The 15,264-nt window shown below is 41.3% G+C and overlaps 1 protein-coding gene across 2 annotated transcripts; it reads right to left on the reverse strand.

The window, feature by feature from the left end:
* Positions 1-2,132: 2,132 nt before the first annotated feature.
* On the reverse strand, positions 2,133-10,422 carry cox4i2 (cytochrome c oxidase subunit 4I2). Of its 2 annotated transcripts, none has more exons than XM_030421982.1 (5): positions 10,228-10,422; positions 6,207-6,306; positions 5,122-5,286; positions 3,000-3,131; positions 2,133-2,536 (listed from the first exon to the last, which is right to left on the reverse strand). In XM_030421982.1, exons 2-5 carry the CDS (start codon positions 6,304-6,306, stop codon positions 2,403-2,405), a joined length of 531 nt encoding a protein of 176 aa, XP_030277842.1. In that variant the 5' UTR covers positions 10,228-10,422; the 3' UTR covers positions 2,133-2,402. The 2 variants fall into 2 exon arrangements, with proteins under 2 accessions (XP_030277842.1, XP_030277843.1); XM_030421983.1 differs by lacking the exon at positions 10,228-10,422 and adding an exon at positions 9,995-10,013.
* Positions 10,423-15,264: the final 4,842 nt, after the last annotated feature.

Genomic DNA, 15,264 nt, shown 5'->3' on the forward strand with positions numbered 1-15,264 from the left:
TGGCTGAGACAGGGACACCATTCACCCTGTTACAAGACACAGTACCATCAACATGACTCTGAGGCTGTTATTTCAAGAAATTTTGAATAAAACGACATTTGACTCAGATCCTCAAAGGTCAACATCATTGTTTTAGCAAAAGAGAAGTCAGGGATTACCCAAGTCAGTAGAGTTCATCCTCTGTGTACTATGAATGTTTGTAATTGCAATTGATTAAATAGTTGTTCAGATATTTCACTCTGGACCCAAGTTGCAAACAGACTGAGAAAGTGGAAATTATCCATAGAGTCACACAACTTGCATGGCTAAACTAATTACTTTTATAATTCTGAGGTACTGAGTTTTTCTGAATTTGTCTCCTTTCAGTTCCCTGTTTCTGTCCATGCTTTGGAAGCGCCTCCCAAAAAATGGATTGCCAGTCATCCTCCCTTTCCCCAGGTGACCGTCTCCCCAGTGGCAGACACAACTGTACAGTGGTAGAGAGGTTCATAGGGAGCCTGTCACGGTACTTTGTGTGTTCTGCCTTCTCCCCTCCTTTCTCCCTCACCTGCTCCTCACCTGTGAGTGTGTGTGTGTGTGTGTCAGGGGCGGTTCTAGGGGGGGGCCAACAGGGGCCAGTGCCCCCGTAACTCCGAGTCTGGACCCCCCTGTGGCCCCCTCGACAGGGAGTGTGCATCAATAATACAATGACAGATTTCTTGCAATGATTTTGTTTTGAAGGGAAAGGCAGAAATAAAGTGTCTCAGCAGTTTACTACCCAATCAAAATTGCTGTAATTGTAAACACTGTTTTGTCTGAATGAGGGATTTATCTTTTTTTCCGGGTTGTATGTGCACCCTAACAAAAAAGCCCCAACCTGGCCCCCCTATTAAAACTGGTCTAGAACCACCACTGGTGTGTGTGTGTGTGTGTGTTGGTGGTGACTATACTGCTCACCTGAGTCCTCCTGCTGGCTCACTCAACCCTCCTTCCCTGCCTGTCTGCCTGTCTACCTACCTGCAAACCTGGTCATCTCATCTCCATTACCCTCCGGACAGCACTAGTGTGTACAAATAATTCTTTACTTCACTACTTCCTGTCTCTGACTCTGCATAAGCAGAGCAGACAACCTGTCTATTGCATGTTAAATGAATCCCAAATAAAAGTATTTACTATGCAGAATGGAATGCTAAATCTGCAAAACCCCAAATCTTGTAGAGCTATTTCTGTCTATGGATGAGTTTTACTCAAGAAAAAAAAAAGTGCTGTGAAAATGTTTCAACTTATATTGAACTGAAATAAACCTACTGAAAAATGTCTACTTTGAAACATGAGAGCAACAACACAGATGGCTATCGTAGAATTATGATGCCTTGTTTTATAAAATACTTGAGCATTTCAGCATCAAAAACAGGTTGAACTATTCTTGCTCTAGACTTTAAGGACTTAGCTTAAATAGCTTAGCTATATATACATATTTTAACCCTGGACCAATACATAATGTTGATGCAAACCTTTTGTATAAAAAACCAAGCAAAGTAGCCAGAAATGTGAGGCAGAGTAAAAACCACTCAATTTCCATCTGAAATTAAGTGGTACCTCAGAATTTTACTTAATATTTGAGTGCATGTGTTCATGAAAAAGTTCACCAACAAATATCAAATTCTGTCGCTATCAACTCACACTTTGTTATCAAAGTCTTTTGCATCCTCTTCAGCTTATCAGCTACAGTAAAGATTTTGTCCTGATAAAAGGAGTAAGCTAAAAGCATTCCGTCTAAAGTCAGTGCATGAGCTTGATGGCACATTGAGTGTGCAAATAAAAATTTTCAAAATTATTTTGGGACTTCAGGATTGCAGGTGACTTGCGTTACACAGTTGGGATATATGGAGCCATTTCAAGGTTGTTTTTTGGGTCAAGAAATGTTTTGTTAGCAAAACTTCACCTGACTTCCCATCGACGTCAAGGTTGATAAATAATGACTGAGTTTTAATCTTTTGGATAAACTTTTAATTTACTTTTCACCACTTAAGTGAGCTATGACTTTGCGTGCGGCTTTGCATTTAATCAAATGCGCCTTGGCAATACAGAAGCAGGCAGATAATGAGTCGAGTGCCTACTCCAAAAAATGAATGGTCAGACAGAGATACAAGCAAGGCTTTATTATTATTATTATGTGTACAACAGGACAGATACAGTTGTCACCATGACAGCAGCCTGAGGTGGGTGAAGCAGAGAGAGCTGCAGGTAGCGCAGTGATAACTGGCTCCAGAAACATTCAAAATGGACATGCTCCGTCTGTCTAGTGGTTTTGACAGCTGCGGTGCAACATTCATTTACAGAAATGGACTTCACAACAGCAGCTTCATGGAGGCAACAGAGACGATGGGTCCAGGCTCTGTGCCACCTCAGCCACACGCGCTTTACTTCCACTGGCCTTTCTCATAGTCCCACTTGGCTGAGAAGCCCTCGACGGGGTTGATCCTCATGTCCAACATCCTCTTTAGCTGCTTGGCCTTCCACTCTTCGTCGAAGGTCCTGGGGCGTTCAGGGTAGACTGGAGCAAGAGAGGAATAGAGACAGTGTGAGGTACGTCAATCAACTCATAAGAGGAGTCGGTATATTCAAAAACATGCTCTCCTGACACAAAGAACTTGTGAGTGATGTTTTATTTCGATAATAAACCTTTCACACAGCAGACATGTTGACCTGTCAAACACTCGTGTGACTCACAACATTACTAAAGCCAGAAGTCCATTGAGATTATGCATGCTGGCTTTTGGTTTCTAGCTAATGGCGATACTTAAAAGGAACAGCCATTGTTAACGTTGTTAGTTACAGCTCTGCCTTTCCTGCCATAAGTCAAACTGTGTGCTGTGAAAAAGGCGAACAGGATGGGCGAGCGAGAGACAGCGGCACCAGGTGTGTGATGTGGAGGCAATAAAGCTCTTCTGTTCCCTGCCACTTGCGTTGTCCTTGTCAAATTTTAAAGAGCTGGTTTTGTCCTTTCAGAGATTTACCGTAGATGCTCTGCCACCACACGATCAGGCCAGTCAAGCCTAGGAGGATGAAGATACCCCCCATGACGGTCTTCCACTCATCTGACGGCTGCTTCATTTCTGCGTAGGTCTGACAGAACATTATCCGGTACACTGCAGGAGGGATGGCAGAGATGGGGGTCAGGAAGAGAAATTAGGCTGTTACTGCAATGTGTACAGTTTTCTCCTCTCCTCTTCCAAGTTGGGTCACTATGGTTGATATGCGTGCAGATGTGCATTAAACATATTGAATAAAACAAGAGAAAGCAATAAAGGCTGAATAGTTTGCAGTGTCCGGGGTTCTAGAGGCTGCCTGGAAAGCTTCTTTCCTGTCTTCTTTCTTTGATCCCTGCCAATGTTGTGTGTGTCCTGTTAGTACATTTCCAAATTTTTTTTTACCTTAAAGTTACACTATAGAGTTTTGGAGATGACATTTTAATCAGAAGAAGAAGATGACTGATTTCTTTCTGACTAAACAAATTAAATAACCAAACTTTTTTTGTTTTCATGACTGAAGGAGCAAATTAAACACAATTTCATATTGTTTGCTTTGTTTATATGTGGCGGACCCTGCCTCATTTCTATCTTCAAACAGTGTTCTGGGGACCTTATTTTCCTCTGACAACAGCTTGTTTGTTCACTCATGGAAAAGAATATTTCTGCATTGGTATTATTACCCCATTAATATTATTAATATTACACTTGTGAGTTTGAATTTCTTCTCCAAAAGTATTTAATTTTTAAATTTTTAAAAATATGGAGTAAAACACAAGGTAATCCTGTTCAGGAGCTACAATTCGGTTGCTTCACTCTGTTGGTCCAGAAGTAATTGGTGTCACCCACACAGGAAGTGGTGAGCTGAAAATTGAACTTTAGAATGAGGTAAAAACTAGATGCTTATTTGAAGTGGAATGGCTTTCAGTAAAAGCATCCATACAACATGTGGGTGCAGTTTCTGAAAATCCTCAGATTTAAAATACTTACATCTTACTGTTAAAACATCCAAAGTGCAGCTGTAACCGAGTGACTGGGTATTTCTGCTGTAACCAAACCCATGCTGTGCTACCTTATTTTATTATGTTATTTTAAACATTTTGAAATTGATGATGGAAACAGAAACAGGATATATATGGTGTCCTATTTGGATTAATTTGCCTAATTTTCAATCAGATGGGATAGTGTGGGGTGTTTCTTTTTCTTTTTAATTTTTTAAAAATATTTTTTTTTACAATATTTTAAAACGTCTGGGTGTAAACCAACCCAGAGCATCTAATCAACTATCCCTCTCAAGAATCACTTTTCTCATCTTTAACTTCAAGAGTGTGACGTGCACACAAAGAAAATAAAATAGTTGTGCATTTTGACCTTTTGCACTCTTGCCTCATCTCTTGGTCTTAAACACCCCAGCCATCCCACTGACCATTAGGTTTGGAAAGTAACGTCACCACCATAGTGTCATCTTCAGTCAGGTGGTGTAAACCCAAGTTAAAGGTGATCTATGAGATTGCACACTATATGATGGTGTTACAGTCAAGGGAAGAAGTATTCAGATCCTTTTGTTGCCTTTACTTACCTCCAAGATCATAGATTTTTTTGATTTAAGAAGGTGCTGGTTACACCCATGACACGTGTGCTATTGCTTTTAGTTTAGCAGCTAAAGTAAAAAGGGTGTGATGGGTTTGTTTTGCTAACAGTGACAGTTCACCTCATGTTACTGATAGAGTTACATGCAGTGTTTTAGCTAGTGGATATTCTTTTCTTTTCTCCTCATTTCATATGCTCATTGCAGGTTTTTAAAATCCTTATCTGTAAATGAACTGTAACTATGACTTTCAGATACAGTAAATGTAGTAGAGGACAGTAAGTACTCCACTACTCTGAAATGGAGTGGAGTAGAGGTAAAACGCAGCATAACATTTAAAATATTCAAATACAAGTAGGCCCATCTCAGAGTTATATTTACTGCATTTCTATCACTGGTTTCCCTGTGATTTTCCACGGGTCTTCGTCTTGAATTTATACCAATTAAAGATGTGTTCTAAACTTGTGTGTGTTTTCGTCTGTACGGTGGGTTGTCTCAGCCTGTGTGTCAATAAGAGCCTACAGGCAATCTTCTCCTCTTTGCTCAGCTGGCCCCAGGGTCCTTTCTCTTTCTGTTTCAGACCCTTGTCAGCAGTGTCCAGGACATCTTTGTAGGCTCTGTCAGGTAGAGGTGTGTCCTTACGGTCGTAGTACAGTGGCTTAGACATGTCCACTGTAGTTGCCACCTCTGCATGGACAGAGACAGAAAGGGTACATTAAATTAAAAAAAAAAAAAAAAACGCTGTGAAAATGCTGTTGAAAATGATCACTTATTGTCTGTCATGTGTCCCACACTTGATTAAACACAAAAGCCGTCTGCTAATATGGCTATCATGGTCATGATGGTACAACAGCGCCTCCTGCTGGACTGAGGCCTGTTCTGCTGCATCCATCGGCCTTGTGAACAGTGGAGAAAGGTACATTCACTTAAAACATGGAGAATGACTTTATTAATCTACAGCTCAAGCTTCTGCTGGTGTACGCAACAGGTGTTACGCCAAATTCTGATACCCGGCAGGAGGACTGCTGTTATTTTCAGCCATAAGGTTTAAAGATATAGTCCGTATTTAAACATTGGGGTCTGACGTTTTGTTAGCTCATTTACTGTGTTGCTCTGCTAGCGTCTCTGATAATTACCCTGCATCTCAGACTAACAGCTAGTTGTGGGTAAACTCAAGCTGTCATTTTCTTCAGTCCGTGGCCCAGTAGGTAACGTCTCCAAACTAACGAGGTGTTGTTATAAATGAGATATTAAAGTAACAAAGATGCATTTTAGAAAATTTAGAGAGAGATACTTTGAAATATTTATTTCTAATGTCCATTTAAATTGTATGTAAGCTTCTGTATGATGGACAGAAATTACTGTGACCAAACAAACATTAGCTTGGAACTATAATGGTCGACTAGATGTTGGGTTGTTTTTTTATTTTTATTTTTTTATTTTTTATAATAGCTGCTATAAAAAAAAGTACTTGAAATACTATGAAATTCATTCTCTCACAGTTTATCCAGAAAGCTGTATATTCCACACGCCATATGTGCCACTGTTTTACCGCAGAGTTGGTAAGTTCAGCGGCAGACATGAAAAACACAGTGGTGTTGGTGTACCGTGACCATGGCTGGCCATCCTCGCGCTGCTGGTGGCCAAGGGCATGGCCGCGCGCCTGGCCAAGAGGCTTCCCATTCGCTCTGCAGTCAGGCGGAGCATCTGTAAAAAGGTGAGCGGTGACAGTACGTTTATTACATAAACCGGTATATTAACAGCACAGGCATTCCTTTGAAATAACTGGATGTAAGCTTAAGATCAGCTAATTGCCATCAGTTATCTCTAAGTTTAAAGCACTGTCATGTAGAAGTTGGCATTTTGTGAGATTTGGCGCCCCCCACAGTTTCTAAGTGCAACACCACAGTTGAAAATACAAATCCCTTGTATCTAAGTTAGTCAGACGTAATGTAGGTGGATACTACAAACATATTCATCACGTCATAAGCATGCTATGTGCTGAAATCTAGAATCTACGGAGGCCCAGACAGGACATGGTAAAAAAAAACAAACTCTGGCCACAATATAGCTACAATGTGCGAACAAAATACTAATTCGTGGCCACAAAATAAGTATAAGGTGTGCACGAAATACGAATTAATAACATTAATATCATTCCCTGGATAGCTGGGTAAGCAAATCGAGCGCACCTTCTCTAGAAACTGCAATAGCCTACGTGATGTCTTTAAGGTGAGTGTCTTTTCTTATTCTGTTTTAGTCAATATCTTGTTATCCCGCATTGAGACAGTTATTTAATTAGGCCTATGTCTGATACTTTGTTACAGTGGGTAACCCATATGCTGACATCACACCGACTTACAAACTTTTTGTCCTCATCCTGTTACTACACGTTGTTTTGTTGTGCTAATGTGTTAGCCGTAAACTCATTTGTGTGTGCAGGACTGCAGCTCCTTCATGCTTGATTTGTTTAACCCAGCTGTCCAGGAATGATGTTAATATTATTAATTAGTATTTTGTGGCCATGAATTAGTATTTCATGCACACTTTATAGCTATATTGTGGCCACAATTAATTTTTTTTTTTGACCATGTCATGTCTGGGGCTCCGTAAGAATCAAACATGTATTTAAAACTAAAGTAACTGAAGTTACACAGTGCAGACACAAGTGACACCATTCAGCTTTTTACAAAACACTGTACCATCAACATGATTCTGAGGCTAGGTTATTTCAGGATAAAAAAGTTACGTAATGCTGCGTTAATATACAAGACAGGTAATGTTCCTGGACAAAATGTAAGTACCCACATACAATTAACTTATTCTGATTATCTAAGATGGATGGAATGAAATAACTAAAGCTGCATACAGTCAAGTGCTTCTGTTGCCTGATTAGGAGTAATAAAAGAGAGGTGACCTACTTTTAAATGAGGCTGACTGAATTTCACAAAAATGTGTACAATCTCACATGACATGAACACTACTTTGGAAAACTGTGTAATATGTATAGCGGTAGGGAGTTTGTGTTTAAAGGGTAACTCCCCCAAGTTTATACAATGAAGTGTGTTTACAGGTCTTGAAGAGCAGTATGTTAAAAAAAGTATTATAAAGCTTTTTGTGTCTGTAGAGGAAGGTGCATGTGGTCCGATCCATTGCCTTTCAGTGATGTCACTCAGTGGCTGAGTTGCATTTTGGGTAATGAAGGCACCAGGTTTTGAAAAAGAAGAAGAATGCATAAATAGGTGATAACTCTGGTTCTGAGGTATCCATTTTGATCAAATTTGTAAAAACTGGCCATAATGGGTTCATCAGTGGTACAGTGGTGCTATAGTAGACCAGTGGACTGCCTTTTTCAAAACCTTGCGCCTGCATTACCCACAATGCAACTTAACCACTGAGTGTCATCTCTGGAGGATATTTATCAGATTACATACAGCTTCATCTTGAGACACAAAGGGTTTTTTCACATTTGCAGTAGTAGTACATCCCAATTCCTGTGAGCAAACTTTAATAGTAAGTAAAATTGGTGGAGTTACCCTTTATGGGCTCAATCATGATGATCATTCCAACTGAAGGTAGTAGTGCTGATTTGAATCTATTCATGGCTTTAGTTTTGTCTCTATAGTTCATTTAAGTATTTAACTTCTCTTTAACTATTTTTTGACTAATTACTTTGTTTACATGAAAAAGTAGAAACTTTGGACAGTAAATGGCAAAAATACATGCGGTATTATGTACTTAAACGGTAAATCGTATTGTAAAGAGGAAAAAAGCACTGGAATACACCACGAGTTGTATTTATGACACACAGGGGAGCACTTTAAAGGTAGCAGTAAGTACGACCAACAGTTTGGGCCAGAGAGATTGCAGTAAGGTTATTTTTTATTATTTCATACACAGACATATTTACACTCTCCATTTACATGTGATGATTCTTTTCTTAATATCTTTTGCCCATTATGTTTCATTTTTCCGCACTTTGAACATTTAATTGGCCATTTATTCTATTTCAAAAGCAAACAGTGGACATACTTACCTGTGCGTGTGTGTATCTGTGTTGTGAACTTGTTATGAACCAGAAAATCTAATTAAGGGCTTTGTAATGGCTGTCTGGAAGAAAGCCAAATCCCTTCTTTGCTAGTCTGGACGCCTATTAAATACACTGCAGTGGTACCTGAGAACAGCAGCCACTGAAAGACAATTCAAGACTGTGATCGTTGACACTTAAGATATGATCTTTCAGTTCTTCACAAAAAATATTAAACACAAGTTGACGCAGCACCATTACAGATGCCCAAATGGAAACACTTTACGTTACTGTTGGGTACCAGTCATCTGTAAAATTAAAGGATAAGGTCACAAAGATTAAAATGTGACAATTCATTTTCGTAGTCCAGGAAACATTTCTGGAGTCAAACGGTTTTGCTCGATTCTCCTAAACAAGAGACTTGCTTTACAACTTAAAAAAACTATTGAAAAAAAAACATAAAATGGCTCCATACAGCCTGTCCGGTATAATCCAAGACTCTGAAAATCCTGACACCCCAAATAATATGAAATTATGTCATGTACACCCTTTTTGAGGCCAGAAACTTCACTGCAGCTGCTAAGCTAAAAGCAGGTTCATGACCTTGACCGTGCGCTGAGGGTGTCAATTATTTTTTGTGGACTACAAAACATCACCTGACTTTCCATATGACTGAATTTTCATTTTGGGGGGAAATATTCCTTTTAGCACATCTAGATAATAAAGCAAAATTGTGTCCTTGGCGAAAAGTAGTAAATGAATCTGAGGGTCAGTGATATGCAAAACGTCATATTATGGCATACAACAGAGAGTTCATCATGTTCACAGTCTGTAATTGAAGTTTCTCTAGGTAATGAGGAATAATGTTTGCTTTTGTGTTTGTCTTTTCACCTGTCGTTCTGTGGCTTATCCTACACACACACTCTCTCTCTCTTACTCTCGCACTCTCCCCCACACACACAGACACACAGCAAATTAAAATGGCAGAGAAATTGGCAGATAGTCAATTCAAAAGTCCGAGCTGACCTTCCGAGACGGACTGGAGTAAACAGAAATATTTCACCTTTTTTTCTAACATCTTTTTAAAGAAAATGTAGTGAATCACTTAAAGCCATACAGTTACTGCCCTGGATTCTGTTTTTTTTTATGTGAGAGAAGGTGCTAGAAGGAACAATGATTGCCTTAAACAAGGAGTATCAGTCAGCCTTCCTGTTGCTTATATTTTTAAGCATTTTGAAGAAAAGCCAAATATTCTTCTCTCTGCAGGATCAAAATCGCATGCAATTGCATGCAGCAATCTTTTTTATTTCAAGCATTAGTCCATAGTTTTATTCTGGTATAAATATAGCACCATTTGGTCTGACTTACTTTCAGTCTGTCTCCAGAGCATTTTCAGTTTCCTACACTAGTACAGCTGCAGCTCAAGAAATCTTTCAGCTCGATCTGTGACATAGTTTACTGTCTTTTCTGCACGTCCGCCACTCTCCCTAACCGTGTAGGGTTAGAGGAGGGGTGAGTATGTCCCTCTGTCATCCCCTCTCTGCTCCTTGCCAAACACAATTATAGTCTGTTCATTTGATTCGGCAGAGACAGATACTCACGGTAGTCGAAAGAGAGTAAAACTGCAGGACTAGAAGATGCAAATCTTGAGAGAAAAGGGCTGTTTAGGGCCTTCTTCCTTTAGTTTCGTCGGCTTTCTTATCGCCACATAACACTAAGCAGGAACCAACTGGTGGGCGGGTGAAAGAGGCTAGATGAGAAAGAGAGAGAGAGAGTCAGAGAGAGAGTGAGAGAGAGAGAGAGAGAGACGCAGAGGGAGGGAGCTCTGAAAGGCGAGAGACAAACCGAGTAAATAATCCAGTAAAGCGTGTGACAAAGGGGGAGCTAGTTAGAAAAATAAAAAGGTTAGCCACAGATCACAAGGACCACACAGAAATACTTTCTCTCTTTGGTTATTTTCCTCCCATACATTGTTCTCCCTCTGCTGTTCAGACAGAGCAGAGAGTAAATAGTCTTATTATGTGGGGTCACCTCAGGACACAGAAGGGACTATATTTTACAGTGGGCAGGAAATGGCAGAGTGCGCATGTGTGTGAGAAAGTGGGACGGAAATTTATGGAAATAAGAGCCTGTAGTACAGACCCTGGGAGATAAGTTGCGGATTTTACCCTAGCTAACGCCTCCACAAGTGCAGGTTGGCACAAGGCCACCGTTTTCTCAGAGTTATCTGGCAGTGAGCCCAGGTGTCTGTATACAGAGCACAACAAAGCTGACGGTCACCAGCAAAGACGGGAGGTGAAGGGGAGGAGAGTCCCGGGGGTCAGATGAGGACAGACTTGTTCATGACCCCACAGTGCTGCTGTGTGAGCTTCCCACAACACAGCTTAGGTGGAATAAGAGAGAAAAACAAACCTTGTTATGGAGAAAAATGCCTGTAACAGAACTTAAGTCTCTGATGTAACTTAATTTGGCAACTCTAGCTAAACTTGGGAAGCTCAAAAAAGGCTCAAACTTATGGTCTTTTTTTCAACTCTATTTTATGAGTTTAAAAAGATAATGATAGAAATGTTGATTCTGTGAACTGATTCCACTTAAAAATATGTTTGTGGTATTGAATGACAAGTTCAACCAAAACTGGGTCATTATCTTTCCATCCCCATGCTGATGGAAAGACGTTTCTGATTGTTTGATTTGGAACCATGTGCATATATGTTTGAGCTCATGCAACCACTTCAGATGGGGTGCGTGCAAACACTTTTATGTTGGCAGCTACAGTAAAGACACCCAAAAAGAGTGTCAATAATGTCATATCAAATCAGTTTGGCATTTCAGAGCTTCTAGATACCTGGATTACCCCCGACTAGCCGAATGGAGCCATTTTGCTATTACTCCAACTATCAAGAAACCCGCTGCAGATCCGAATGATTTAAACTACTTTCGTCCCATCTCAAACTTGCCATTTATCTCCAAAATACTCGAAGGAACTGTTGCAGCTCAACTACACACCCATCTGTCTCGCTACAACCTCTTTGAACCAGTGGCAGTTCTAGACCAGTTTTAATAGGGGGGCCAGGTTGGGGCCGGCTTTTTTGTTAGGGGGCACATACAACCTGGAAAGAAGGATAAATCCCTCATTCAGACAAAGCAGTGTTTACAATTTCAGCAATTTTGATTGGGTTGCAAACTGCTGAGACACTATATTTCTGTCTCTTCTGTCTTTAGAACAAAATCATTGCAAGAAATCTGTCATTGTGTTATTAATGCAGACTCCCTGTCAGGGGGGCCACAGGGGGGTCCAGACTCGGAGTTACGGGGGCACTGGCCCCTGTTGGCCCCCCCCCCCCCCAGAACCGCCCCTGCTTTGAACAATTTCAGTCTGGCTTTCGACCCCTTCATATCACTGAGACAGCCCTCGTGAAAATAACAAATGACCTCTTGATGGCATCTGACTCTGGTTTACTCTCCATCCTGGTTCTCCTCGACCTCAGCGCAGCCTTTGACACTGTCTCTCATGACATCCTCCTGGACAGATTGGCCTCCATTGGAATCACTGACATCCCTCTGGCTTGGCCTTCGAACTGGTCGCACACAATTTGCCCAGCTCAAGAACCTAAGATCCTGCTCCTCTCTAGTCTCCAGTGGTGTTCCCCAGGGCTCTTTCCTTGGCCCCCTCCTGTTCACTATTTACCCTCTGCCCCTTGGACACATTCTCAGGAATGCTGACGATACACAGCTTTATATCTCCACCAAGCCTACTTCCACCCACAGCTCTACCCAACTGCTTACTGGAGATTAAATCATGGTTCTCACTCAACTTCATTAAACTGAACAGTGACAAAACCGAGGTCCACCCCAGGGAAGGAGCCTAGGTGTCATCCTGGGCGGCACCTTAACCTTCGAAGCCCACATCAATAATGTTACCCGGTCTGCATACCTCCATCTACACAACATCAACCACCTCCGTCCCTCACTCACACCAACCTGCACTGCTATTTTTGTAAACACCCTTGTTACATCTTGTCTGGACTACTGTAATTCTCTCCTCCATGGTCTTCCTCGGAAATCACTCCAAAAACTCCAACTGGTCCAGAACGCAGCCGCTTGTATCATCACCAGAACTCCCTCTTCTGAACACATCACTCCAGCCCTGCAGCAACTCCATTGGCTCCCTATCAAATCCATTGATTTCAAGATTCTACTCCTCACTTTCAAGATCCTTCATAACCTGGCACAATCATATCTCGCTGAACTGATCCATATCCACACACCCTACCGCACTCTCCGATCCTCTTCTACCATCCAGCTCTTTGCCCCTTCTTCCAACCTAACCACCATGGGGTCACAAGCTTTTAGCAGACCTGCTTCTAGCCTCTGGAACTCTCTCCCACCAGACATTCGCACCTCTGACTAGCAGGCCCGTATTAACCCCATCTGGTGCCCCTGGGCACTATACCTCAAGTGCCCCCCCCAACGCCCGCCAAAGTAATAATGACCGTAAACGTAATAAAAATCAACAGCATTTAATGTAATAAACCCACAAATGTAATACATTTTCCATAAGCGTATTAGCTGCTGCCTACTGCAAATGTAACACACAATTTCCCACAAACGTAATAACTATCACTATTACGTAATAACTACTACGTTTGTGGGGACGTGAACGTCTGTATTGTAATAACTTTCCCCAAATGTAATAGTACAATGAATAATGATCTTAGTGGTTGTTGCTTGTTTGTTTGCCTATACACCTACTAATACTACTGACTGTGGGTGCAAAATCCTGCTGACTCTCCGCTCCACTATCACGTAATGGATCATATCTCTCTTTCTCACTCAATATTGTTTTGTGGCATATAAATATCTAGCTTAAACAGATTTATTTCTTTGCATAAGCAAATGCTTTTTGTTAATGAGGATCATCTCTCTCTCTCACGGCTGTCTGCATGCTGCGCATCACTACTTGTGTGAATGTGTTACATCCAAATGAGTCGGAAGCAGCAGCCCGATCCTAGACGTTGTCTTACATGAAGAAAATGAATTCTGGGCTGTTTTGGTTGTATATGTGTTTCAGAATTAATCTCAAGTTTAATATATAGACCCTAGCCAACATTCAAATGATAAGCTGTAGTTTAGGAATTAGTTTAGTAACATTAGGTCAGAGGGGTTTTCTCCAACCCAACGTTACCTAAGGGTTTTAATATGTTATTTAACAGAGCTGAATAGAGTTTATTGACAGAGGAGACAGATTGTGGTTGACAGAGGGAGATAACTAGCTTGAAAAAAAAATTAAATCCGTGAGGAAAACATCGCCTGACATTTAAATTTAAATTCCCATTGGCAATACAGATTTGAAGAAATCTGGATGTATTTCTCATTTGTAAACACGACACTTACCAGTCTATAGGCAAGAATCTAAAGGTTTATTAATTCAATTTTATTCAAATTCGCTTCATTGGCATGAATGCCACAACAACAATATTGCTAAAGCACCAAGAACCTCAAAGAGTAGCCAGCACTAGAACAGCCAAGATTCAAATTTATGTGCAATAATTTTGTTGAATGAAAAAAAAAATGCAATACTGCTGTTACATGACTTTTCCTGAAAGTGTCTGTATTTTAATTTAGAACAGTTTTTATATACCTATTACCTATTTTGGCCATAAGCGGTCATATTGACCATACATCATTTCGCAGGGTTTGCTATTTTCATTGTCTCTCTTCTCTGACTTTGTTTGTGGTCTCCAGCTGTGCTTCTTTGTGAATTTACTTGTAAGTGAGTCATATTATATCCTGGTTGGCACCATGGGCAGACAAAAACCCCTCCGTGAAACAGCACGACGAGCTGTTCAACACTAAAGTGTGGTGATGCGACTCTGACTGTGTAGCAGGGAAATCCGAGGGAGAATGTCTGCATCCTGAGCACCTGCACAGGTGTGGGCAGCTTTAGTGGGGCGAAGACATACCAGAGTCTGTAATGAACTACAACAACACCGAGTACGGCGTGGACGTCCCGGACCAGATGGCGAGGACACTCCGTCAGAGGAAGATGGCCGGTGGCGGTCTTGTATAACATCCTCGACCTGGCTGGGATCAATTTCTGCATCTTATTCAAGGAGCACCAGCAGCAGGAGAGCCTGGAGGAAAGTCCTGCAGCAGCTGGCAGAGGAGCTGAGGGCAGAATACATGAAGGGGAAAGCGGCCGCGGCAGTCGGCACAAGGTGGGCAGCAGCGGAGGCAACCACCGCAGCAGCAGCAGGCACGGAGACGGAGGCAGTGCCGGTCCGAAAAAGCTGCAAACGGAACCAAATGTCGGACACATGACACGCCACAAGCCCATGTGTGGTAACTGTGCATCTGGTATCGTCTCCACAGTTAGCTTCGGTTTCGTCAGCACTGCACCTGCTAGTGACCGCAGTTCTTCTTCCTGCTTTGTGGACCAACCCAACTCTGACCGATGTTTGGGGGGGGGGGGGAAAGAGACGAGTGATGGGGTCATGTAATCCTGATTTATTATTATTGTTGTTATTTTTATGAAATTGATATCTATAAACCAGTAATGTATGGTCTTTCAACAATTTCCAGTGAATAATATAAACATTTAAGTAAAACATTTTTAAAGCTTGTATCATGAGGTGCCC

Source organism: Sparus aurata, chromosome 7 (genome assembly GCF_900880675.1).
Source record: "Sparus aurata chromosome 7, fSpaAur1.1, whole genome shotgun sequence".
NCBI classification, from domain to species: Eukaryota; Metazoa; Chordata; class Actinopteri; order Spariformes; family Sparidae; genus Sparus; species Sparus aurata.